Source organism: Microtus ochrogaster, chromosome 5 (genome assembly GCF_000317375.1).
Source record: "Microtus ochrogaster isolate Prairie Vole_2 chromosome 5, MicOch1.0, whole genome shotgun sequence".
In the NCBI taxonomy this organism is placed as follows: Eukaryota; Metazoa; Chordata; class Mammalia; order Rodentia; family Cricetidae; genus Microtus; species Microtus ochrogaster.
In genome coordinates this window covers 46,441,494-46,467,701 of record NC_022012.1, presented here as the reverse complement: position 1 = coordinate 46,467,701, position 26,208 = coordinate 46,441,494, and the positions used below count along the sequence as shown (strand labels likewise).

The 26,208-nt window shown below is 40.0% G+C and overlaps 1 protein-coding gene across 3 annotated transcripts in view; it reads left to right on the top strand.

The window, feature by feature from the left end:
• Positions 1–6: 6 nt before the first annotated feature.
• Positions 7–26,208, top strand: part of Zc3h12c (zinc finger CCCH-type containing 12C) — a 55,780-nt gene continuing 29,578 nt past the window's right edge. Inside the window, exons 1-2 of one of the 3 annotated variants that reach the window (XM_005347346.3) lie at positions 7–140; positions 24,761–25,512. In XM_005347346.3, the coding sequence (XP_005347403.1) occupies positions 117–140; positions 24,761–25,512 (776 nt within the window). In that variant the 5' untranslated portion in view covers positions 7–116. The other 2 variants (XM_026779303.1, XM_026779302.1) reach the window with 2 other exon arrangements.

Genomic DNA, 26,208 nt, shown 5'->3' with positions numbered 1-26,208 from the left:
CCCGCTCGGCCCGAGCCCTAGCGGCGGCCGCGGCGGCCCGGCGCTGAGGCGAGAGGTGGCCGCCTGGCTGAGGAGGGGACCCGAGGGGGCCGGCCCTGCTTCCAGAGCATGTCGTGATGGCTGCGGAGAAGACACTGCAGGTGGGTGGCGCGGCGGCCCGCGGGCTGGGAAGAGGGCGGGGGTGGCCGCGGTCGCCTTCCTCGCCGTCCCCGGGGCTCCGTGCTCCCAAGCCAGCCGGCGCGAGGAGGCCCGCGGGGCGGGGAGGCCGCGCCCGATCGCGGAGCTCGGGATCTGCCGGGGCTCGGGCGGCCGCGCTCAGGGAACTCCAGGCCCAGGCGGCTCCGACCCCCGAGGTCTAGTGGCCCTGGCGCCCGGTGCTCGGGAACGCCGGGCGGGAAAGCCGAGCGTATCCAGCCCGCGGGCGGCGCCGGCTCCGCGGGGAATTCGAGCGAGGTGAGGCCGGGCCCGGCGGCCTAGAACGCCGGCCCGGTGGCTCCTGCCCGTCCCCCCCGAGGGCCACGGCCAGTGAAGATGGAGGCGGGCCCGGGCGCCGCCGAGGGAAACGGACCCACCGCTGTGATCCTGCCGCTCGGACCCTCGCGCGCCGCTGGGGTGAGGCATCACCCGGCATCTCCGTCCAGCCCCCCGCCATTCGCTTTTCTTAGCCCTCCTGCCACCCGTCCTCTGGCGGGTCTAGGGAAACCCATCACCCATCGTCCTGGTCCCCACTCCTCAGCCTCCCGCCCGAAGCCCGCGTCCATTTCTGCTAGGCTCATATTTAACTCCCCGAGACAAGGTGCTCCTTAACTTGGAGAAATGAATCCAGCTTTTCGTCCCTTAAACTGTTTCATCCTTTTTTGTCCCTTAAAGTCCTTACAAACAGCAGTTGTTTCCCCGTACTGATTACTCTAACTGGGTTTCCTGCTGCTTTGGGTATCCGTTAACACTCGGGGGCTTCTGTTCTCAGTTTTGTGATAAAGAGATGAAACCGTAATCCACATTTAGGGAAAGTTCTCCTATTGGTTGCAGGACTGTCTTGGAGTATCTCCAGCTCCATCAGGCGCTTATTGATTCAGATTTCTTTTTCTCATTTTTTTTTAAACCGCCTTAGAATAGATGGAGAGATAATTGGGCCTAAGCGTATATTTAGAAATCTGAGAAAGTTGTACAGTTCTTCACGCATTTTCTTACTGAGAGTTTCATTCTCTACTTCAAATATAAACACAAAACAGGGGACATGCCTCAAACGCTTTATCTTTTTTTTGACTTTCCAAGACCCATTAAAAAAAATTAGACCACAGCTAGGAGCAATGGGACACATGCTTGTGATTCCAGCACTCATTTGAAGCAACAGGATCCTAAGTTCGAGGTTAGCCAGGGCTAGATAGGACGATGTCTCAAACAAAATCATGGGTAGGTACAAGGGCATGACTTAATTTGTCTCTTACCTAGTAGAGTCTAATGAATTTGACTTACAGTTTCTTAATCTTGGTATTCTCTGACCTTTGACTAAACAGCTTCACTAAAGATTTATGAAAACCAATCTTAACGTTGGTCCACACCCCAGGACCATGCATCCTTCAGATATCTTTCTGGTCACATCTTGTCTTACTAAATCTTGGCATTCTCAATCTGTCTACTTGAAGATACTGTAAAAAGACCCAAAGGGTCTTTTCTGTTCAATCTGAATCCATGATTTAAATGTTTAAATTTTGAATGTTTGAATGTCTTCCTTTAAAGAATCACTTTTACTTTCAAAGTAAGTTGCAATTTTTCAATTATCTAATCATTAAGACCAGGATACATGCCTTTAAGCTCAGCATTTGGGAGGCAGAAACAGGCAGATAGATCTCTTGAGTCCTAGCCCAGCGAGGGCTATAAAATATGCATCCTCATCCCCAAATAAGCGGCCAAACAAAACCAGAAAACATATACAAAATAAGTGAACATTTTCTTTTCCTTTTGATATTTGGGGTTGAACTCTGAATGCTGGGTATTCTACCACTGATTTGTATCCCGTAACCCAACTTGGATAAGAATCAAGAAATGAATATTTTTAACGTATATATAATAATGACAGCCTAATGAACTATTCAGTGTCAAGAGATCAATACTGTTAACGTATATATAATAATGACAGCCTAATGAACTATCCAGTGTAATGGAAAATACTGAGGGATGGGAAGTAGAAACTTGGAGTGTTTATATGCTAAATGGAGCTTTTATTAGTCACTTCCTTTTACCTTTTTTTTTTTCAGATGATCACAATAAAAATATCCTGTTTTATATTTTGGGCTGCTATGGAGATGTTTTGGTGGGTTAGAACTGCCAAATTGGACCCCAAGAGGTTAATAGAAAATGTTCCTTTAAAATTAGTCCAAATTGAATTACCTTGCTATCATTCTAGCAGAGTTCAGTGACCCTTGCATTGAAGTACTGTGTATGTCTAAAAATGTTGCTGTCAATATCTGCTTGGTGATTTGTTTTTTATCTAAATTTAGAAGAGTTCTTTTATTCTGACTTGAGATTTTTAAAGAACCAAGATGTTGAGGAAATTTTACAAAGAAACTTTTTAACGTTAGACTGTAAAATAATAAGCTGATCTGCCAGTTCTTGCTCACTGGAAGTTGTTTTGTTGTTAAATCTCTAACCTCTAGAGGAGTGCTTCCTAATGGAGCGTAATGCTCAGCGCAAGTCCCTCAGAACCATGAGTGAAGACGTGGAAAATGCAGATTCTGTGTAAGGCCTCAAAATTAGGTTTAAGTAGCTAGTGCTGGGTGAGCCTCATGTCCTAGAACTCTGGTAGTCATGTGACTGCTTATATTGGGAAGAAAACTAATGAATGAGTGGAGAATGAACATTTATCAAAGGAGGATGCCAGGTTTAGCCTTCAACTGGTGAGAGCCTAGAGTTTAACCTGCAGTGTTCCAGTTACTCCAAAAACAAAAACAAACCAAAACAAAAAATACCACCTTACTGCCTTACTGCGTTTTAAGTACTAATAAGCCTCATAGGCCTGTAACATTCAACTGTAGTTAACAATAGAGTGAGGATTTCTAACTTAGCCATGCAGCATCCTTGTTGTGTTCTGTAACAGTATATTCATGCTTATTATTGTGAAGTGGAATGATGCAATAGCATCATCCTTGGGAATTTTTTTTTAAAGAAGGCAGAACACTTTCCCCTATACTTGGAGTTATATTATTTAAAGAGTTGAAACCCCCTTCAATTTCTATGTTAATGGCCATCAAGATTTACTTATTATATTAACAATGCTTCAAATATTTTCCTTCCATGAGGTTACTTTATGTAATCATCCTCCTGCTCTCAGACATTTGTGTTTTCCTAATATTTCAGTATCATAATGCTTTGAATAGCTCAGTAAAAGTGTGTTTTCAGTGTCTGTGGTTTGAGAATATTTCTAAATATAATGATCGAAAAGAATACGTTTTGTCAACCCACTATCAGAGTAAGAAGGCTGATTTCATCATGTTTTAATTAAAGAGTAACTTGAAAAATCTTTGACAGTTGGGCTGGTGAGATGGCTCAGCTGGTAGTCCTTGCTGCCAAACCTGATGGCCTGAGTTTGATTCCTGGGACTTACAAGGTGGAAGGAGAAAAGCAGCTCCTGCAGGTTGTCCTGTGACCTCCCGTGAGCACTGTAGTGTGCACATACATGTAAATGGAGAACGAGAAATGTTAAGACTTTTGGTCCCAGTGACAGAAATTCACACTTTAAGTAGCAACGCAGATTGTGTTAGATGTGGGAAGTGTGAGGAATTAATTATTTTGACTACATCGGTGATACCGTCTTCTCTATCTGTTAGTAGCTGCTCCTTAGTGATAGTGTCCCTCACTTTCTCTAATTTGCAGATGATATCATCTCTCCATTGTGAAACTAAATGATAGCAAGCTAACCTTAAACTAAAAAGTCAGTGTCAAAAGGCCTAGTGGGTGTGTCCAGCCTGCTACCCACGTGAGACTCAGGATGGCTAAGAACAGAGCCCAACACAGCATTGTAGGACTTGCTTCATGGGAGATTTTGTTTGTTTTGCATTATTTTTGGTAACTTCATTGTGTAGTTCTCAAGCCCTGCAAATATGCTGTGTGTCAATGTGTCAGAAGTTTGGGCACATCGGGTAGAGGACCCTTGGATAGAATAGGTCAAGGAATGAAGGATTGTATTGTATGTATGGCACAGGCAGATGAGGTCTCCGACATCAGCTCTGTCAATTGCTGACTCTCATCCTAAGTTAGAATCTTCATTTTATTTCTGTTCCTACCCACTAAGCATTGTCTACTTTGGAGCTTTGCTTTGACTGGTACAAAATAGTAAATGAGGGCAGGTAGGATGGCTCAGTGTGCAAAGGCGCTTGCTTCCTCCAAAACTGATGTCCTGAGTCAAGAACCCACACAGTCGAGGGAGACAGCCAACTTTCACAGGGTGTCCTCCAGCCTCCACAAGCATTTCATGGCATGTGTGTAGCCAGCCAGCTTCCAAATCACAACGTAGAAACTTATTATGAATTATGAAAGCTTGGCCAACACCTTAGGCTTGTTTCTAACTAGGTCTTATAACTTATATTAACCTGTATCTTTTAATCTCTGTTCTTTCACGTGGCTCGGTTACCTCGACTCTGCATTGCCCATGCTACTTCCTCTGCATCTTCCTTCTTCCCAGCATCTTCTCTGTCTGGAAATCCTGCTTAGCTATTGGTCATTCAGCTTTGTAGTAAACCAATTAGAGTGACATATCTTCACTGTGTACAAAAAGATTATTCCAAGGCTGGGCGGTGGTGGCAAACGCCTTTAATCCCAGCACTCGGGAGGCAGAGGCAGGCTGATCTCTGGGAGTTTGAGGCCAGCCTGGTCTACAGGAGCTAGTTCCGGGACGGGCACCAAAGCTACAGAGAAACCCTGTCTTGAAAAACCAAAAAAAAAAAAATTATTCCACAACACGTGCACTCTCTCCTCCCTCCCCCACCTGTCACACACACACACACACACACACACACACACACACACACACACGCTCACTGTCTAAATAAATGTAATAAAAATTTTTAATGAATGAAAAAGTGTTAGGCAAGGCATTAAGTTAGTAAAAAAAATATTTAACAGTATCATTGATTGGATACGAGTGTTTTCTTAAAAAATTTATTTTGCTTTTTACTTAATCCCTGGCTCTTAGTTGTATTGGGAGCTATTGAGTTGCCAGATGTAAAACTTCTATAAAATTAAGCTTCTATTGTTATAAATATGTAAGCTTATATTTTTGGGTTTTCAAAAGTCCTTTAACTCTATTACCCTATGTCTTTTAGGATGAAGCTAAAATTAGTTTTTGCTCTTAGTCATCTGTACTCATTTCCTATTCAAAATTATGTGGGCTTAATTTTATCCTATTCTGTAAGTTTGTCTGTTTCAGATCTGGGCTTTGACTTCATCATCTGTTTTCATTGTTTTATACACTTACATTCATACATTGAATGCTTCGCTCGGTAACTGAAGTCATCTCATTGTAACTTATCCCATTTAAATTTGTGTCATTTTCTTTGGCCTGAATTGATCTTAGAAATTACTTAATTTTAAGATGACCAGTACAACTATTAAAAAAAAACTTGAGATGTACAATAAATGGTCTATTTAGATGAAATATATTATTTCTGTCTTTGCTAAGACAAAAGAAGTGCCTTGAGTAACACAAAGGCCATGAGTTTTAAGTCAGTTAAAGTTAGCTATGCCGTACATAGGGAAAATTGTCCCAAATAAAGAAGAGTGTTTTCTAAACTCCATTTCAATTTTTTTCCTTTTACCACTTCAAACTCTGTCTTAAACTTAAGTTTTCAGTTTAATATTTTGGCATATTTTATCATATTTTTAAAACATAGAAAATGTGTAAAGTAATTATGGAAACCACCTATAATTCACCTAGAGATAATTAAAATGTTAGTGTCCTTATTTCATTTTAAAATCCTTTTAATAAGCATGAGTACATGCTTTTAAAAATGTATAAACATTAAACTTTTGTTTCTTGCTCTTCATAAGAATTTTCCCATGTCATTAAAATTCTCTTAAGACAGAGGTTCTCAAGCTGGGGGTCACGACCCATTTTTTTGGTAGAATGACCCTTTCATAGGGGTCTCCTAAGACCATCAGACAACATAGATATTTACATTATGACTCATAACAGTAGCAAAATTACAGTTATGAAGAAGCAAGGAAAGTAATTTTCTGGTTGGGAGTCACAAGATGAGGAATTGTATTAAAGGGTCACAGTGTTAGGAAGGTTGTGAACCACTGGTGTAAGGGATTATTTTTACTGCCTGGATGACATTGAACATATTCAAATATTGTAGTTTGGTTGGTTTTTTTGTTTTTCTTTTTTCTTTTTCGAGACAGGGTTTCTCTATAGCTTTTGGAGCCTGTCCTGGAACTAGCTCTTGTAGACTAGGCTGGCCTCGAACTCACAGAGATCCATCTGCCTCTGCCTTCCGAGTGCTGGGATTAAAGGCATGTGCCACCACTGCCTGACTTTGCAGTTTGATTTTTAAAAAAGAATCAAGTTGATGGAGGAAGGTCATTGGTTAATTAAATAAAGAAGCTGCTTGCCCTGATGGGTTAAAACATAGGTGGGAGGGGTAAACAGAATAGAATGCTGGGAGGAAGAGGAAGTGAGGTCAAACTCGACAGCTCTCCTCTCAGGGGCAGACGCCTCAGAGAGACACGATGCTCCACTCTTGCGGGCAGAGGCGAGAGCTCTGCTCTCTGAGGCACATGCGATGAAGCTCCGACCCAGGATGGATGTAGGCTAGAATCTCCCTGGTAAGCCACCTTGTGGGCTACAGCAGATTATTAGAGATGGGCTAGTCCAGGTGTGAGAGTTAGCCTAGAAGAGGCTAAATAGAAATGGGCCAAACAGTGTTTAAAAGAATACAGTGTCCGTGTAATTATTTCGGGTAAAGCTAGCCGGAGGCGGCCGGGGTGCTGGGGACGCAGCCCCGCCGCTCCAATTACAACAGAATGATTACTACATCAAGTAAGATCAGAAATGAAAAAAGAAACATTACAACTGATAACACAAACATAAAAAAAATTACTGCAGCCTATTGTGAAAAACTGTATCCTACCAACTAGGAAAGCCTAAAAGAAATGGATACACGTTTGGACACAGAGATTTTGACCAGTTTTCCCCCCATAATACACAATTGTGGTACATACGTTTGTGCCCAAAGTGTGTTACTATTTTTGTTATTTTTAGTTGTGTATGTCTATGTGCGTGTGTGCACACAGGTGTGCAGGTGTCTTCTGAGACCTGAAGAGAACATCACATGCCCTGGGGCTGGAGTTGGAGGCAGTTGTGAGTCACCTGATGAGTGCTGGAGACTGAACTCAAGTCTCTTAACTGCTGAACCATCACTGGATGTTAAAGTTATTTTCTGATACGTGATCACGACAGCTGACGTGTAAAGAGTTACACAAGTTAGTACCCTGTTAGCGATGATTGAATATCCGTTTCTGCACACCCAACGTTGTTTACATACAGGGTCTTCACACAGCCTTGTGGATTTGCTAGGCGTGAGCGAACATGGTGCTGACGAGCCCGTTTTACAGCCAGGAAGACGAGCCTGAGCTCCCTTTGTGTTGCTGCCTCATACGTGTATGATACGGGAGAAGTTTCCTCTTCATTTCCCTAGGTCAGTTTCCTGCCTGTCAAATGGCGACAGTGACAGTCACCGTGCTGTGACCATGTGCCATGACTGCTGGGAAGGACTGATGGTGTGCTCTGAAACACCGAAGCCTTAGCTGTCATCGTTTACTGTGAACAGCTTCTCATTATACATAATATGGTAATGTGGCCAGACTATCATTTGAAATCAGAAATGCTCCAAAATGTAAAACTTCTGAGTTTTAACATAATGCCCCAAGTAAAAAAAATGAAATGCTATGAAAATGTATTCTATAAATAGCACGATTAGAAGGTAAAGTGAGATGCTCAGCTACCTGCTCTACAAATACTGGTTCCTTACAGGTGCACTTACTTACCAAATCATTGCTTCCCCCATGGCCTTTAGGCATTGTTTACCAAACTTTAGTGGGTTAAAAACTTCTGAGTGAGAGTGCAGTTAGCAAACCCTAACCTATATTCTTCAATGAATGCCCTTTAATTTTTTACATAATGGGTTCAAATTTCTTCCATAAGAGACTGAGATAAGCTGCTTCTGGCCTCCCCCTCCCCCCCACACTAATGCAGAGAAAGGGGGTTGAGAGAACCAGGGAAGTTCAGAGGCCAGGAGAAGACAAAGATATGGTTTAATAAGCTGTCCTTATTACTCTCTTGTGTCTCAAGAAGCCGTCACACTTAAATGCCTAATTCTTTTAATCGTGCAAGTATCCTAACACTCACTGATCTTTCTTTGGGAAATTTGATTTTTAGTAGAAAAGATGGAGCAGGCGTAAGGAAGGTGGCTGTGGGCTGGCAGATGGCAGCATTAAGCCTCATGTGTCTGAAGTGCTGAAAGGTTAGAGAAGGGGCAGGAAAGGAGAAAGCAAGCACCACACAGCAGTTCCCCGCCTCTCCTGAAGACGGGCTCCCTGCCTCATTCTTCACTTCCAGTTGGTCCTGCCCACTGCATCTTGCAGAACTTTGAAAGGAGTGCAGAGCTGATGGTGGAAGACTGGTGTTAGCAAAGAGTTACAGCGGAGCCATTGGTTTCCTGACACACACTGCTGTTCCTCTTTCCCAGTCCTTGTTCAGTTAGTCCCATGCATGCATAATCCATTCATACACAGGTGCATGCACTCACCTTTATTTCTGAAAGCCACCTCCTTCTTATCCCTTCCTACCATCCCCTCAAAAAATAAATGTTTATGTAGTTCAATCCTTTCGTACCAAACACGTCATCTCCTCTGTAGTATGCACATTTATTTACTTTTTCCTATGCAAGGAATCGAATCTAGGGCTTGATGCATGCTAGGCAAGCACTCTACCATTGAAATGTATCCAAGAGTTCTTAGCATATGTTCCATTGATTCCCCAAAAGGTCACTGTGAGCATGTGTGTATACACACTCACAGAGAGGGAGAGAGAGAGAGAGTAAAAAAAAAAAAAAACCTTTAAAGAGTTGCAGCGGCTGTGCTCATCTTTGTAACTTGTCTGAATCACTTAGCATATCTCTTATGACAAACATGCAAATAAGTAAACTGATGAATTTATTGGATGCTAACTTAATCTCCCATTTGCTTTAAATTTCCAATTGTGGCCCGTGTTATTTTCTTCCTTTTCATCAAAGTATTACTTTAAAACTATATTACTTGAACAGACTTGCAATAAAATTGAGTCAACTAGCCAGCATGTATCATTTATATGTTCTGAATTTCAGCTAAATGACTATTCATAAAATAAACTAGTCATGGTTGGATTTTTTGCAGATCAAATGATTCCTTAGGGATAGTTTTGAATATGATTTTATTCAGAAGTAGTATCTGAGGGAATTATTATGGCTTTACTTTTTAATAGTTAATTCGTAGGCCCATGAAGAAAGCTAACTGAAAAATATGACAAATAGCAATTTATTGCTTTAGGAACTTCTGTGGTTTGAAATAACAAGGTTGCCAGGCGGTGGTGGTGGTGGTGCACACCTTTAACCCCAGCACTCGGGAGGCAGAGGCAGGCACATCTCTGTGAGTTTGAGGCTAAGGCTGTTACACATAGGAACCCTATCTTGAAAAAACAAACAAACAAAAACCAAAAACCATCAACAACAAAAAAGAAATGTCAAGGTTAATGAGATGATATCATGAGTAGGTAGGAGGGTTGGCTACTCTTAGTCTGTCTACAACCATGTACTTTAAAGAAAAATTTTAGTATCTACCATCTGTATCATTAAACTGATGATACAGATCACAAAACATGGCGGCATTTTGTTTCCCTAGAAAAACACCAGTTTCCTTTTAGACGCTTGTTGTACATTGTCATGTAGTTATAATTTCATTCCTTCTTTCTGCCCTTCTTTCCCTTTCACCTGTCAGACAGACAGGATCTCACTATGGACTTTGGCTGGCCTGGAATTCACTATGTAGATCAGGCTGGCTACAAATTCATAGCAATCCACCTGTGTCTGCCACCCTAGTGCTGGGATTAAAGGCTTGTACCACCACACCTGGCCCATTTACTATTTTTTCCCGTATTCCTACCCACCAGTAAACCAATATATTTCTTCTAAATTACTGGTTACCGACAATTTTTATACTTTTTTTCATCAGGTACTAACATTTTCTAATTAACCTGACCAGTTTTTTCTTGGTGTTTCTTACAGAACAACATACTTGTTGAAATAAGAGCAGCGGGGCTGCGTCCCCGGCACCCAGCCGCCTGCACGGCTAGCTTTATACCCGAAATAATTACATGGAAACTGTATTCTTTTAAACACAGCTTGGCCCCATTAGTTCCAGCCTCTTATTGGCTAGCTCTTACATATTAATCTAACCCATTTCTATTAATCTTTGTAGCCCACGAGCTGGTTTACCAGAAAAGATCTTAACCTGCGTCTGTCTGGAGTGGGACAGTCATGGCGACTCCCTGACTCAACTTCTTTCTCCCAGCATCTTGTTCTGTTTTCTCCGCCTACCTAAGGGTTGGCCTATGAAATGGGCCTAGGCAGTTTCTTTATTAATAAGAAATCACTCCCACATCACATACTGTATCTTTGGCTTTTCTGGACTAAATGTTCTCTTTTTCCCTTGAACAACAATCACTCCAGATTGTTCTTGTTTGTGAGTTCATGTGGTGTGATCTCATGAAAAGGGAATATAATCGGGCAGTGAACTCTGAGGCATTTGATTCTGTGGCTCTGTAAATGTGGGAGGAACCGTGAGACGCGATAATAGGCTTTTCCCGAATGCTAGTCTTTCTTCTTAATTAATTAATAAGGAGAGGACTTTAGAACTATTTCCATTTGAATGTAAGTAAATAGTGTAAACTATTTGATTTCTTGGCTCTTTAAACAAGTGGCGAGTGGGACCCAATGAGAACCTTTGCTTGCATGCTATTTTTTATTCTATAAGGAGAACCGTTGCAATGATTTCACAAGAATATAAATACTATAAATCAAGCTTTCTACTTTTTTTACTGTAGTTTCACTTACAGACATTCTAAGTATATGCTTCTGTTTTTACTGTGTAGCGGACACTGTTACAAGTTATTCTCTGTCAGGCCACTGGTCCTTGCAGCAACCCTTTTCTAGCAGTCACACTGAAGAGCTGAGAGGTGATGAGTAAGTAAGTTCCCTACGCACTAGGCTAGTTGGGGACAGAGCATTGATATGACACCGTTTCTTACATCTATAAATTGATATGACACCATTTCTTACATCTATAAATTGATATGACACCGTTTCTTACATCTATAAATTGCTACCTTACAGTTCATTCTCACCTTGTTCATCCTCCTCTCATTAGAGTCCATGCTGCAGTTAACTGCATCCTAGAGTTTATAGGAAGCATCCAGAGACAAACTTCAGAATTCCAGTGAATCATCTTTAGAAATAGAAGCATCTAAATAGGAACAAGTGGTTCTGCTCACTTTTATGGCATTGGCCATTGAGAAATACTGTTGAGTGCAATAACTGTATCTCTTTTAAGTCAGCAAACACTGGAGCCTATGTGTAGCAAATGAATAAGTTACAGAAAATGACAAGTCCTCCCCTCGTGTTTATATTAGATAGCATAGGAACATAGTCATATTAATAAGTTAAATAAAAATGTATGCCATCATGTTTGGTGTTGAAGCAGAAGCCACTGTGTAGTCTAGGGTACTGGAACTCCAACTATAGTATGTGATCTGCTTAATAGATCATTTTAATGCAACCAGCTTTCCTTGTATTCTCTTAAACCTTTGGTAAAGGAGAGAATGTATTTCTGTAACTGATTTTTGCAAGGCTATAGATAGTATGGTGGGCATGTGATATGAAAATATAGCCAATACTTACTGACTGGCTATTATGCATCTAACACTGTTATAAGGATTTGATCATTAATTCAAAAAAAATAACCATATTGTATACCTTTATTTTCCACAACTAGGATATCTAGGCATGAAGAAACTAATTTGCCTAATACCTTGGGTAGGTAAGTAGGTAGACAAACACACGTTTTCTCTGAGTGAGTTATTAGTAAATATAATCTTCCGCCAAATGTGTGCATATATGTAATCTTATCTTTATATAATATGTAGCATTTAAAAAGCCCAGCTATTCATACTGTAGGGTATCAGGGTATGCACATGCATGCACACACATAGTTCTCTAATATTACAGTATAGCTAGTTAAAAGTTATGGTGCAGGTAGGAAAGTTGGTTGGGAAGAGGCACTTTGATTCTATATGCTGTAACACTCCAGGGTCACAGGGAAACACTAAAGAACAAGTTGAGTTATAGCTCACTGAAGTTTTATGTCTGACAAGCATTTTCTAAGGTGCCAGCAACAGCTAGTCAGAAAACAGAAGAGAAAGAAAGTCTGTATTCACATTGGGAAAAAAAACCCAACAGAGTATTTTAAGCAAGTTTTTTTGTTTGTTTGTTTCATTTGTTTTTTTTTTTTTTTTTTTTTGAGACAGAGTTTCTCTGTGTAATAGTGTCCTGGAACTCACAGAGATCCACCTGCCTCTGCCTACTGAGTGCTGGGATTAAAGGTATGTGCCACCTCCACGCAGAGGAATTTTTTTTTTAAGTTAAGCTAAGTTTCTTAAGAAATATATGACTCCATAAAGGACTTTTTTGAAAATTAAAGGAAACTTGAGTGGACTCAGTGGGGGCTCCTTCCTGAAATGCTGCTGCAGCAGGGTCCCCAGCAAGTTCTCAACAGCTTTTGCTGAAAACTGTCAAAACAACCACCACAAATGTGGAAGCATGAACATACTATGTGGTCAGAACTTGAAGTTGGAAACTTGAAGTTGGAGAGATAGAGCACTGAAGGACCCGTCCGGAGAGCGGACCCAGTCTGTCGTAACCAACAGGTTTTCACTTATGGTCCAGGTAAGAAGTAGAAAAAGGTCGGTGGAACATGGCAGAAAGGAATAGTCCAGGTTATAAGGGACGTAACTGGCTTAGCACCCAGCTATCCAAACCCTCTTGTAGTTCCCCTTCTCAGAATAAAGGACAAATTCTGTTTGTGACCTACAACCTGGGGGGACCCACGGCCTTTATGAGCATGTTAAAATGTGGACTGCCTAAATCAGAATCTTCAAGATCCTTATTTGATGCAAATGCAGTGTCAAGTTTTGAAAAACACTGGTTTCCCCCCCTTAGTCCACTTCCTTGTCACCTCCCTTGCCCCTCCATAGACACTGTGCTATAAGAGAAGGGGATGTGTGGTATCCTTCGTACAAGACACTGAGGACACCCTCGCTTTAGAGGAAAGCTGCTATTAAAAATTATAGAGTGAGAGGAATTTCCAAAAAGGAGAGAAATTACTCTTGTGATTCGTGTAGCTCTGTTATATGAAGTTCCCACAAATAATTACCTAGAGAATACAGAACCATTTCCTCCCGCAGGAAATACAATCTCCCGTTGTCTGTTAAAGATAGTTCCTAAGACCCTGGAGGAAGCCTGACATTTCAGATAGTGCTGAGTGCTATAGACAGAATCAATGGTGGACCCTCCTCTAATTTTAAAATAGTTATGATTACTCTTTGTAGCCTGCCTTTTCCACTAAGCAGCTTTAATTAGTTTGCCATGTGGGGTTAATTAACACAAAAGAATAACAGACATTCTTGTAGCTTTTAAAAGACCTCCCGCTAGACTTTTGTAGCAGGTCAGTTGCACCCAGTGTTACCCCTGTGGGGGCTGCTTACTCATGAATCTAGAGAAGTATGCAGCACTGGGAGTCTTGGGCTTTCTTGAGGAATAGCAGCACCTGAAATCCTACTTTGGCATGCTCACTCTGTCACATGGAAATAAAATCTTAACGGTAACATTTTTGGCAAGGACCTATTTTTTATGATTGCGTTTTTACTGAAGGATCTTCAGGTGTCAGTACAGTGCTCCTGCTAAAACATTTGTACACACGAGTAACTGAAGAAAAAGTAATTTTGCTCTCAAGAAGCACATCTGGTCATCAATAAGTGAAGTATAGACCACTCATGTTATAGAATTTCAAAGGAGCTGGGAACCACTAAGCGTTAGTCTAAGAAGAGCTTATGGAAGAGTGAGCCTTGAATGACAGACGTGATCAGGATGAGTAAAGAGAACCCTCCAGGCAGGTGTTTTAACATCTGACCTTTGCTTTTGCTGTCTCTTTCCCTATATGTTTCCCTATATGTAAATGAGAAATAAGATAGAGCCAGAGGAGACCCAAATGTAGAGTCTTGAAAACAAAAACAATCAGCAACTAACGCTTAGTGTATGTATATGAATTTAATCTTTACCCATAGGAAAATCAGACTTTTAAAGAAAGATAAATTTAAAAAGCTTACAGGCTTATGCTGACTAGTGCTATGTCAACTTGATACAGGCTAGTCATCTGAGAGATGAGAATCTCACTTGCGAAAATACCTCCCTAAAATCAGGCTTCAGGCAAGTTCTTAGAGCAGTTTCTTAATTAGTGGTTGATGTGGGAGGGCCCAGCCCACTGTGAGTGGGGTCATCCCTGGGCTGGTGGTCCCAGGGTTTTATAAGAAAACAGAATGAGCAAGTCAAAAAGCAAGCCAGTAAACAGCACCCCTCCATGGTTGCTGCATTAGCTCCTGCCTCCAGGTTCCTGCCCTATTTGAGTTCCTGTCCTAACTTCCTTTGATAATGAACAGCAATATGGAAACCAAATAAACCCTTTCCTCCCCAAGTTGATTTGGTTATGGTATTTCATCATAATAGTAAGCCTAAGGCAAGGATCAAAGAAAGAACTCAACATGTAAGCCTCTTGGAAGGCCAAAGAGGAAGACAGAACTCAGGGTTTGACTTGTTAGGTTTCTTTTGGGCTAGCTATTCAGATTCCTGAGACAGTCCTAGGAGTGCGGTTTTGGGTCAAGAGCTCACCCTCTCGCCCAGTTAGTGTGGCCAGAGGCATGTCAGGCTGTGATTGGCAGGTCCCTCAGAACTGTATGTAGTAGGCCGAGAGTTCATCTGATGAGGTGATGCATTAACAAAAGCAGAGGAAAGAAAATGGTCAGTAATAACATTAAATAAAAATAACCTCCATTTCAGGCTCATTTTATGTCTATAAAATACAAATGCACATGAACAGATGTGCAGCCTTGATTTCACGTCTGAGCTGCGTCACGTGGCTCTCACGTGGCTCTCACGTGGCTCTCATGTGGCTGGAGAACTCCACTGCCACAGCAGTGCCTTCGAGACACCATGCCCCTTCTGTCCATTTTTCAGCGGCTTCCGTCACTTACGTCCTAGCTAACGAATTCCGGTTATTTTTCTCTTCTTAACGTTGTCCTCCGTGTGGACATGAATAACCTCCTGGGGGGCAAAGCATGCTCTCCCCTCAGGTTTAGAATACTTAGGTCTTAACCCCTAGGTGTCTTCCTGACAAAGTCATTCTTGATATGAATTGAGAAAGATGTTTTTGTTATTAGTACAGCACTGGTTATTTTATGACAGTAGAGGAAGATGTATCGGTGATAATTTTAACTTACTTCCCTATTCGCCAGCAGTGTTTAACTTAGCAGTGAGAAATGCCAACTCTCACTGAAGAAAGTGGGAGCAGAGGAGACGTTTGGAATTTGAAATCCGCGCTGTGTGCCAGCAGGGCTGTTTCCATCTGCATAGTATCAGTCTACTTCTTGTTGTTTTTTTACTTTGCTACTAGACATGAGGTGTTTGTAGGTCAAGTTGGCCTCCAGTTTGGCATTCTCCCACCTCCACCTCCTGAGTGCTGAGACTATGGACAGGTGCCACTACATTTGACCTCTTAGTATATTGCTAGCTAGCCAATATGAATATTTTTCTCAGATTATGAGCTTTTTAAAATACAAAGTCATTTATATTAGATGATTTACCTTAATAGAGGATATATTAATTACAATACTACTTGGCCAATCACTTAGACTTAAGGGAATGTATTTTTTTTCAGAATGTCCTAGAATCAGCATATAAAAATGATATTTATCAGCTCCTGGAACAGTTGATCCTGTGACTTTAACTGATACCATGCAGATCTACAGTAATTTGTTTTTAGTTCATATAGTCAGTATTGTCAGTGTTGTGGGTCAACATTTCAGATTAACACTCAGAAAAACAGTTCACTGTATGGAGGATTGATTCCTTCCTAATAGAAAGACTCATCACATATGGCTATGAGTTCAAGTTCATCTGTTCCTTCTCCTTACACTGTATGTAAATTATCTTTTATGTTTGTCTGATTAGTTCATTTTTTAAAACCTTAAGAAATAATAACAAATTTTGGCAAAAATTTTATCTCAAAACTTTAGGGGCTCAGTTGGGGAATTTTTATATAATAATCTTCCATGATACTGCTGCTGTGCTGTTGCCCTTGTTTTAAAGAGAATAGTAACATCTAAAAGTAACAGAAAATCAATTTGAAGCTGGGGCAGTGCTGGCGCACTCCTTCCATCCCAGCGCTCAGGAGGCAGAGGCAGGAGAATCTCTGAGTTTGAGGCCAGCCTGGTCTACAAAGTGAGTTCCAGGATAGGCTCCAAAGCTGCACAGAACAGCTGTCCCAAAACAGACAAACAAAAAACAAAAGAAAAAAGAAAGTCCACTGAGTCACCTCTGGCCAAGAGACTTGCTTCCAAACAGCCTCCCAGCACGTCCTTTCCCTGTCAGGCCTCGGAACAGGTACAGGCTGAGTTTCAAATGTTAGGTCAGCTTCCTTTTTGTTGACAGGTTGTAGGGAACACCAAGAACTGTCGTAGCTCCTTTTTCTTTTGTTGTTTTGTTTTATTTCTGCCATATATGTGCAGTCGTGCTTTGCAGTGACCCAAACAGCTCCTGAGGTACAGCTGTTTGTATTTCTCTGCAGTGGGAAGGAGAGTAGGCAGGCCTTTGTGACATGTGACCAAAAATACCAGACTGGGCTCTTTTCACCTACAGATGTTTTAATGTGCTTAACACTATCCAATACTAGTAAGGGAGAGGGTCTAAATATCACAGCAGGATCTGATTAGCTTTTTCAGATCACTGCCTTTATTTGCTGTTTGTGAAAAACCTTAATCCAGTGCTGTAGTTGAGGCTTCCTGCTGCGCCCAGGGGTAGTTTTTCTTCTTTGTGAAGCCTGCTCCTCCAGCATCAGCATGAAGGCTATAAAGTATCCCGTGTGGTTGCAGGGGAGAAAAGGAAGGGGAAAGAGACTGTCCATTCGTACTAGGTAGTTTTCTTTCACAACAAAAGAAGAGGGCCTTAATATAAAAACTTAAGTACTGTTCCCACTGTGTCCTCTAGTCAGTGCTTTGCGAGTGAGGGATTTTTGGTTATAGCTGTAATTACTTTGCATGGATTTATGCTGTGCTTATCATTTTTATCTGACTTAGGCCTTATTGCTTTCAGAGTTGATACCTTTTTGACCTTTTTAACAGAGCTCTGGAAATGGAGGGAGGCAGAGGTAAATTCTAATTCTCCTCACTTCTGTGATACTTATATGCTTACCCCAAGGTGGGGCTTCACCTTCTGTGTACTGGCATAGTAATTTACGATGAGCTGTGATGATAGGTACTTGTCTGGATTTTCAGTGCTCTAACGAATTTGATCACAGGTTTAGCTGCTTCTGCTCTAGCACTACAGTGCTTGGCCAAAAAAGAATAGTTCTCATTCCAGAAATCAACGCAACATCAAGAATCTAGCAGTTATGTTTAGTTCAAAATGCTGTCACGGGCTGACGAGATGGCCTAGTGGTGAAGGAGCTTGCCAAGCCTGACACCTGGAGTCTGACACTGGGACCTGCGTGTGAAAGGAGAGAGCCCAGTTGAGGAAGTTCGCTCATCTCCACACTCACACAGTCTGTCTGTTTGTCTGTCTGTCTGTCTGTCTGTCTGTCTGTCTGTCTCTCTCTCTCTCTCTCTCTCACACACACACACACACACACACACACACAACTTTTCTAACATTTGAAACAACAGACTTCAGTAAAATACTAAGTTCTAGTGAGGGCAAACATCCACAGACATGTTGTCTTACAATGTCTGTGTTTTCTTTCTGGAAACAGATTTCAGGTTTCAGAGAGTAGGGGGAGTGTTTTTAAGTATATGAAATAGATCTTTCTCTTTTTTTGTAAATAGAGAAAAATATGATTTCTGTTTGAGTAAACTCAAAAAGGACAGGGGTAGAAGTCCCAAGATAGAACTTTCTTTCCCTGGGTTTTTACAAATGGTCCCACTATGGACAACTGCTGTTCAAGAAAACAACTCTGTGAAAAGGGAAGTTGTTGTACATTGAGAACTTCAGTTTATATCTTTTGAGTTCAAGATCATAGGGTTTTTTCTTTTAAGTCTGAGCTTTGCACAAGTCAGCAGTTCTTGGCCTATGCTCAAGTTTTATTTGCGTTTCAGTGACAAGGTGTGTTTGTGTGTGACTGCATGGACACACCCGTGTAGTGGTCTGCATCACACAAGTAATGCAGTAACTGTAGGGTTTTCTCAGTAAGGAAACACCTTACAGCCTCATGCTGTTAGCGTTTGGATTAAACGTTTTCATCATCTTAGCTCACTAAATTTAGCCTGTGCAGCACTCAGAAGCAAGTAGTTCATAGGATTATAAACACTGTCATGTGGAACGTAGAAGTCAATAAGGGTACTTATTTAGTGTACTTTAGATGTCCTTCTAAATTACCCCAGTATTTCATTTTAGTGCTGACATATTCTGAACTTAAATTTGAGTATTACAACTTTCAAATTTTATGAAATACATTTTAGCAAGTATGTTATGGAAGGTCTTGCTTTTATTTAATTAGATGGTTAACCAGTATCTATTATAAGAGATCTTCCATTGTTATTTGATGTAGATCATCTGGGCTGGCCTGATGATTTAAGTTAGTTACTTTTGTTTAAATGTATGCTTTATAGGACCTGTTTTCACAAACTGAGACTAACTAGTATTTTCTTTTACTGCATTTAGAGAAGTTACTTTTTAAAATTAATTCTATTTGTAAATGCATAATCCTTTAATTTTGCAGTTTTCACCAAGTCTCTCTAAGTTTTATTATCTTGTAACACATTAATAAATATTTTGTTGTTGTTATTGTTTCGCTTTTTCAAGACAGGTTTCTCTGTGTAGCTCTGATTGCCCTGGAATTTACTCTGTAGACCAGGCTGGCCTTGAACTCAGAGATCCACCTGCCTCTGCCTCCTGAGTGCTGGGATTAAAGGTGTACGCCACCACCTCCTTTCTAACAAATACTTTAAAGTAGATTTTCCAGTATTGCCTGAGAAATAGATGAACCTTCTGGCTCATTTCACCAGTAACTTCTGTATTAACGGAGACTGCTGCAATAGTTGTTTACTACTTCGGTGCATCTCATTTTCTTCATCTCAGAAAAAAATGAAACACTAATAGACTAGCATATAGCCTCAACTTTTGGAAACATGCAACTTTTATTGTGTTCAAATATAATTGGTTTCTTTGTCTTCGTGCATTAAAAACAGGAGAAAAGGCTGGCCTGGCCGAGCCAGGTGTTTGTTGTTGGCAGCCTGCTCCCTAATGAGTGCTCTCGTAGAGCAGCTGCCTACTAGTCGGCTTTGTGTGGCCTATTGTTGCTGCACGGCCCTTGTTAATACACATGCTGCCCGGGGCAGACCCAAGAATGACATCAACTTGCTTATCTTAGAAACCTACGAACCTGACGCAGGGTGCTGAGGTTGTCTTGCATCTGCCTGACTGACTAATTGTGAGCTCTCTGGCCTGTGATTGGCTGTAGTTCCACTCGGTAATAGGTTAAGCAAAGACATTGCCGTCCCATCTGTTCAACCACTCATTGTTCTTCTTGCCTGCCTGGAAGTCTGCAGCTAGAATTGTGTCGTTACTGCTGAAGCTGCCACAGAAACCAATGTCTTTGTACTTTCCTGCTAATGTAAGTATCTGTGCTACTTACTGCTTTTTGGAAGTTAAACTTTGCTGTAACGGCTATCATTTCATTTCTGTGAAGGATAGGTAGCACCACAAAAGAAAACATGCAAATGTGTTAGTGTCAGTACACCAGAGAATCTGGTTCTTTCTGTAAAAATATATCTGTGAAGCTGAGTTTTATATATTTATGTTTGGAGATTTTACAAACGATTACTTGTAGCTTCTTGAGTGCTTTCAAGCCATGGGTGTTAGACACACTCATTTGGAACTTTAGACAAGTTATAAGGAAGTTCTAATTTCATGCTAAACAACAAATTTAGATTTTTATCTTGTCACATGCTTGTGTTTCTTAAGGCATCACTGCCATGGCTAGTTTCTGTGAAATGCTGGTCAGGTTCAGTAGATTTTCAATTGTGTTCAGAGTCTAGTTTGCAGAGATGGGCTGCTGCTGATAGATGTTTCCAATAGCTGCTTCTAAAGATGATGATTAAGCATTCAGTTGCCTTGTCAACAATTTCATTATTCATGTAGAATTTATTTTCTCGTGTGTTAATTTCAGATATTAGATTGGAGATGCCGTTCTAGTTACTTTCAAGAGTTCTGTAATGGGGAAGTGAGGAGGAGACAAAGACTTTCTTCTGTCAGTTTGGGGGTAGGGGAGAGAAAGAACATAAAGGGTTAAAGAGAGGTTTTCGTTTCTACCACATGCCCTATTGTGTGAACATATGCATAAGTCTATTGAAAGTTTTCAGAAGATAGGCAGGCCACCAGTTGCTGGTCTCCTGCAGTTCCAGTAGACATCTGTTGCCCCAGAACATTAACCAATCTGTTCAAAGGGACATCCTTCCTTTGTTAGCTAGAGAGATGCAGACAACAGTGCTCGCTCAAATACAATGATGATTAAATACGCAAAGACCACAGCAGTAGGAATTTATTACATATTCATTATTTTATTTTCATTGTTCTTAGAGTATAGCCATTTGGATGACAACCAAACCTATTTTCATGGCATTGTAACTTTACAAATAAATAATTTGACGTAACAAGTTTATAGTTTAATATTCTTGATCACTGTAATGGATGCTAAAAACTAGCTTTACCTGGTTTGAGGTGAGTTGTTATCAAGTGATCTCGTGAGAATTTTCCGTCCTTTTTCACTAGAGGGATTGAGTATATGCGGTAAATTTCAGGCCCGTGCCCTTTACGTCCTAAAGCCTGCTTTAGGGCCTGCAGTTATTTCTTGTTAGAAGAATGAGTTTTTAGCAACATCTATGAAATTAACATAATTCATTCGTTTTCAACAAATACTATTATTTAATTTTAGTAGATAGTCTTTATCAAGAAAAAAAGCAAGTTTCTGATATAATATCTAGAGGTAATCTATGGACTTTTGAAACTGGAAAAGTCATTTAGATTGTTGTGTTTTGGCCCAGCCCTTTTGTGTTGAAGGATAGAGTGTGTAAACACTGTGTGTTGTGACTCTGTTTCTTCCCAGGGTTTTCCAGCAGCTCTGGAAGTGCAAACTGGTTGACCTTGTGTGTGACGCTTCTGCTCTGCGTCTGCACGAACAGAGGAAAGCCGTCCTTACTAGTGGATATTTAGTCGAGGTTTATGAATACTTGCATAAGCTTGGGTCTGACTGAATAATGCAAAACTTAAAGTCTAAACCATTCAGGGTTTAGAAATTAAGAAAAAGATTATTCATTACATATGATAAGTAACAATTCTGTTAAGTCTTTTCTTTTGAAAACTTAATCATTGTTAAGAAGCTGCACAGAAGTAAATCCCATGGTGTTCTTTATTTTGTAAAAGGTTTTATGTTCACTCCTTGTAAGCTGTGCAACTTCTACTGCTGTTTGTATCTCTTTTTAAGTCGTTAGGCTAAGGTTTAAGTTTTACTGAGTAATTTTAAGATAGTATGAAATTGTGGGTTTTTACATGCCTTAAGTCATGCCAAGTTTTTACTAGCCACAACTTGATCAAAGTGTTCTACAGACTGAAGCTTTAAAATCCAGATCCTTGCCATTTCAGTCAATACAAATTAGGTTATATCAAATGTTAACTTGAAACCTAGACCATTTATTTTTAACATTAAGAAACATTGTATATTATTGAAAAATAATGACAAATATTATTCAAATAGTGTGTACAAATGCCGTGAATTATCTCAAGTTGAAATTATTAGTGTTTGTTAACTAGTTTACTATAAAAACTATTAAATGACTTAATATTATAAAGCAACCAAACATCCACATCTCCCTGTCCTGTCACTATAGCCATGTGCAAAGTACATAGAAGAACAGATTCAGGAACGACCGCCGGTCAAACACTACATAGATTTATTTTAATGCAGTTTTAGAGTGGTCTGACTTTCTGTTTCAAAACTTTACAGTATCTGGGTTTGTCACTTTGAAAAGTGAAATTAAGAAAAGCCATATATCCTTCAATCAGAAATTTTCATTCTAATGATTTTCACTGTCTGTATTTTCTGTGTATTCATCATGTCCAATATAGGACTTCTAGCTCGACAACACAACAAAACTGTTCAATATTAAAATAATATTCCCTAGTTCAACTCAGCAATTTGGTCAGCAGGTCATTATCTTGAATTATCTCACAACAGCACTTATGCAAAACCAAAACTTTTCAGGGGAGATCAAAAATGTTTCCCATTAAATGCACTTCCTGCAGTCAGAACAGATTGTAGGGTTTACAGAACAATGATGTCGGAGCTTCCAGATTGGTTTGGCAGCTGCATTGTTCTCTGAGGGTAAACCAGACGCACTTAAGTCCCAGTCTCTTTTATAGGCTTTTGTTCATACCAAATTATTCTTTCACTGTGCTAGCATTCATGATGGCATGTTAAAGGAGTGCAGCTTAGCAACCATCTTCTGGTTGCCAGGCAGCCCAGCTTCCAATAGATTTTCCTTGTTTAAGATACTTTTGGTGGGAGCTCTACTATGGCCATGGTGTAGATTTTTCTTTTAACTTTATCCCATTATTGGGATGCTGTTGTGATTTGTTACTTGCATTATGGTGTTAGTACATTACTGTAGTTAATAAATCACAGGGCGTACAGATTTACTTTCAAAATCCCTTCCTTAATTCTGAGTAATTGGGCCATGCATATCCATATTAATAGAAAAAAGTTGAAATGGACACAGCTTCATAATGAAGCAGATGCTCTTTATCAGTGGGGCATCCAGGATCTAGGAACGCTGGGTGTTTCTTTAGTGAGTGTTGTATTAGTAGAACAGTGAGTGGTATTCAAATTGCTAGCAAAGAACAAATCCGGGTTAAAAAAAAAATCCTATAGAAAAGTGTAGGACGTCTATCCCAAGGAAATACAGAAATTTTGTATTTTTTAAGATTGCATGTTTTCTGGTATTTATCATGCTTAGTAAAATTCAATACACTGTGTACAAATATTTGATCCTGTAGTGGGTTTATTGGATAAACTTTAAAACTTCTCAGAATATCAGCATTTTCTTTTAATGTTTATATAATAGCTTTCTTCTGATATATATTTTGTTGAACAGATTCAGTTTAAAAGTAAATGTTTCTCCATTTTTCTTCATTAGATTATTCAAATAGGGTTTTTTTATGACAACGTTAGGCTAGCTACCCCTGACTTGTTAATTAATTGTAGAACACCAGAGTTGTCTTAATCAATAAACTTCTGGTGTTGATGTAGTCCTCATAATGAAGTATAAAGAGAATATAACTGTACTTTTCTGACCTGTCCCTAGTAGAGAAATAAATTATTTCCAATAGGTCTTAAAGAAAAGTAATATGACAACAAAAACATTTTAAGCAGGGAAAATGGAAAAAAGGCAGGCTCTTAACAAAATACAGGTGTGTTGTTAACTAATCTAATGCAATACAAAAATATGTTTTACATAAAAACCAAGACACTGGCATGACAGTATACTTGTTTGCGTCAGAGTTTATGTACAATATTTATTTCACTTCTATCAATAAATGTATATAGAAAAAATTTTCTTAAATGAAATATACTACAATGTCTTTGCCACTTAATAAAGGATCATAATACTTAAAGTATCTTCTGTTACAGTTCTCAGTATTCATGAAGTCATAATTATTAATGAAAAATTATATTTATCTCAAAATGGAAGGAAATCAGCCTTTTTTTTTCTCCTTCTTGAGACAAGGTCTCTCTGTAATGCAGACTGGATTGAAACTCACTGTGTAGCCCGAACTAATCCCAAACACACCATCTTCATGTCTCAGTGTCCCAGTCACTGGTATCATGCATACAGCAGCATGCTTGGCCAGAGATGTAATTAGCTTTGTGATTATTCAGTTCCTTACTGGCCATTTTAGACTATGTGCCCCTTCATTTCAGTGTGTAAATTAATTTATTTTTTAAAGATTTTCATATATGAGTACTAGATTTACATCATTCTCTCCCTCTCCTTCCTCTAGCTCCCTTTATGTGCCCCCTCCTTTTCAAATTCATGATCTCTTATTATTTGTTACACACCTACACATCTGCACACATGAGAGAGAGAGAGAGAGAGAGAGAGAGAGAGAGAGAGAGAGAGAGAGAGAGAGAGAACAAATAACCTTTGTAAAAACCTCAGTTTACTTTTTGCCTTGGAGGGACTCATGAAAAGGATTCTTGGCAAGTTTGCTATGAGTGATGAGAGGCTTCAAACAAAATACAAAGTAGACATTCAAACAATAAATATGGTACATTAACTATATTACATTTTCTCTAGGAATACGGGGTGCTGTGCATTCAAGAATACAGGAAAAGTAGCAAAGTGGAATCAAGTGTGCGGAACAGCTTCATGGGCCTGAAGGATCACCTGGGGCATGACCTTGGCCACCTTTATATGGAGAGCACTGACCCACAGATAAGTGCAGCTGTGCCTTGGCCTATGGCAGAGAAGCCAACAATGGATACAGTCAATTCAGGGAAGGAAGAAAAAGAGGTGTCTGAAGAGAACGTGAGCTCTGGTGACTCTGAAGAAAGCACAAATTCTGATCATGAGTCAGGACAACTGAGTAGCCTTTCAGTAGAGCCATGCTTATTAACCAAGGCTCACAGACAGTTATGTCGGTCTCCCTGTTTAGAGCCCCACCTACTCAAACACAGTGACATTTTGCAAGACTTTAAACCAGATGGGTCCCAGACTCCATCCAAGGAAGTAAAGAAACCCCCTGACGTAGTTCGAGAATACCAAACAAAACTGGAGTTTGCACTGAAGTTAGGTTATTCTGAAGAGCAGGTCCAACTTGTGCTGAACAAACTTGGTACTGATGCTTTAATCAATGACATATTGGGAGAACTTGTCAAACTTGGAAATAAAAGTGAAACGGATCAGACAGTTAGTACTATAAACAGTGTCATGAGGGAAGCATCGTCTCTGGAATCTCAGAGGTCTGAGTCTCCGATGCAAGAGATTGTAACAGATGATGGCGAAAATCTGAGACCAGTGGTTATTGATGGCAGCAATGTGGCAATGAGGTGAGTTGTTTTGGTTTTTGTTTTTTAAAAAAGGATTAATAGAAGATATTACTAAATCTTTGAAAGTTATTTCCAGTTCTTTGGTTGTTTATAGTCATTAAAATCAATATTACTAAACTCAACATTAGCTTTTAGAAATACTCTTTTTTAGATATTTCTGGTTTTGTCTTTCTTCCTCTGGCTAAATTGCTATGACTTAAAAATTAGTGTGTGTTACCAGCTTAGTGTTAATCATGAGTTTCAAAAGAACTCAAGTATGATGGCATTCATCAGTTCTGAGAATCTTAGCCAAATAGCCTATTTTATATGAAAATAACTTAGGAAGACTCAGTTCTTCTAGAAGATAAAGGTCTGTTCTATTGGTTTGATAACAAAGCAAAGGTGCATTTTTCAGCTCTGTGCTCAATTCAAGAAACGTAATTCAAACATGATTCTTTAGGAACTGAGGAGAAAATGAGGGGAAAACATTTCATTCAAGTGAATTCGATGCCCTAAAGTTTAGAGTGAATCTAAATTCAGTCACTCTAGGTAAGTGCCCACAATATTCCCTGTGTTTGAGGATAAAAAGTCACAAAAAGACAAAAGATCCTCAAGACCTTAGAGCTTCATCTTCCTTCCTTCCTTCCTTCCTTCCTTCCTTCCTTCCTTCCTTCCTTCCTTCCTCCCTCCCTCCCTCCCTCCCTCCCTCCCTCCCTC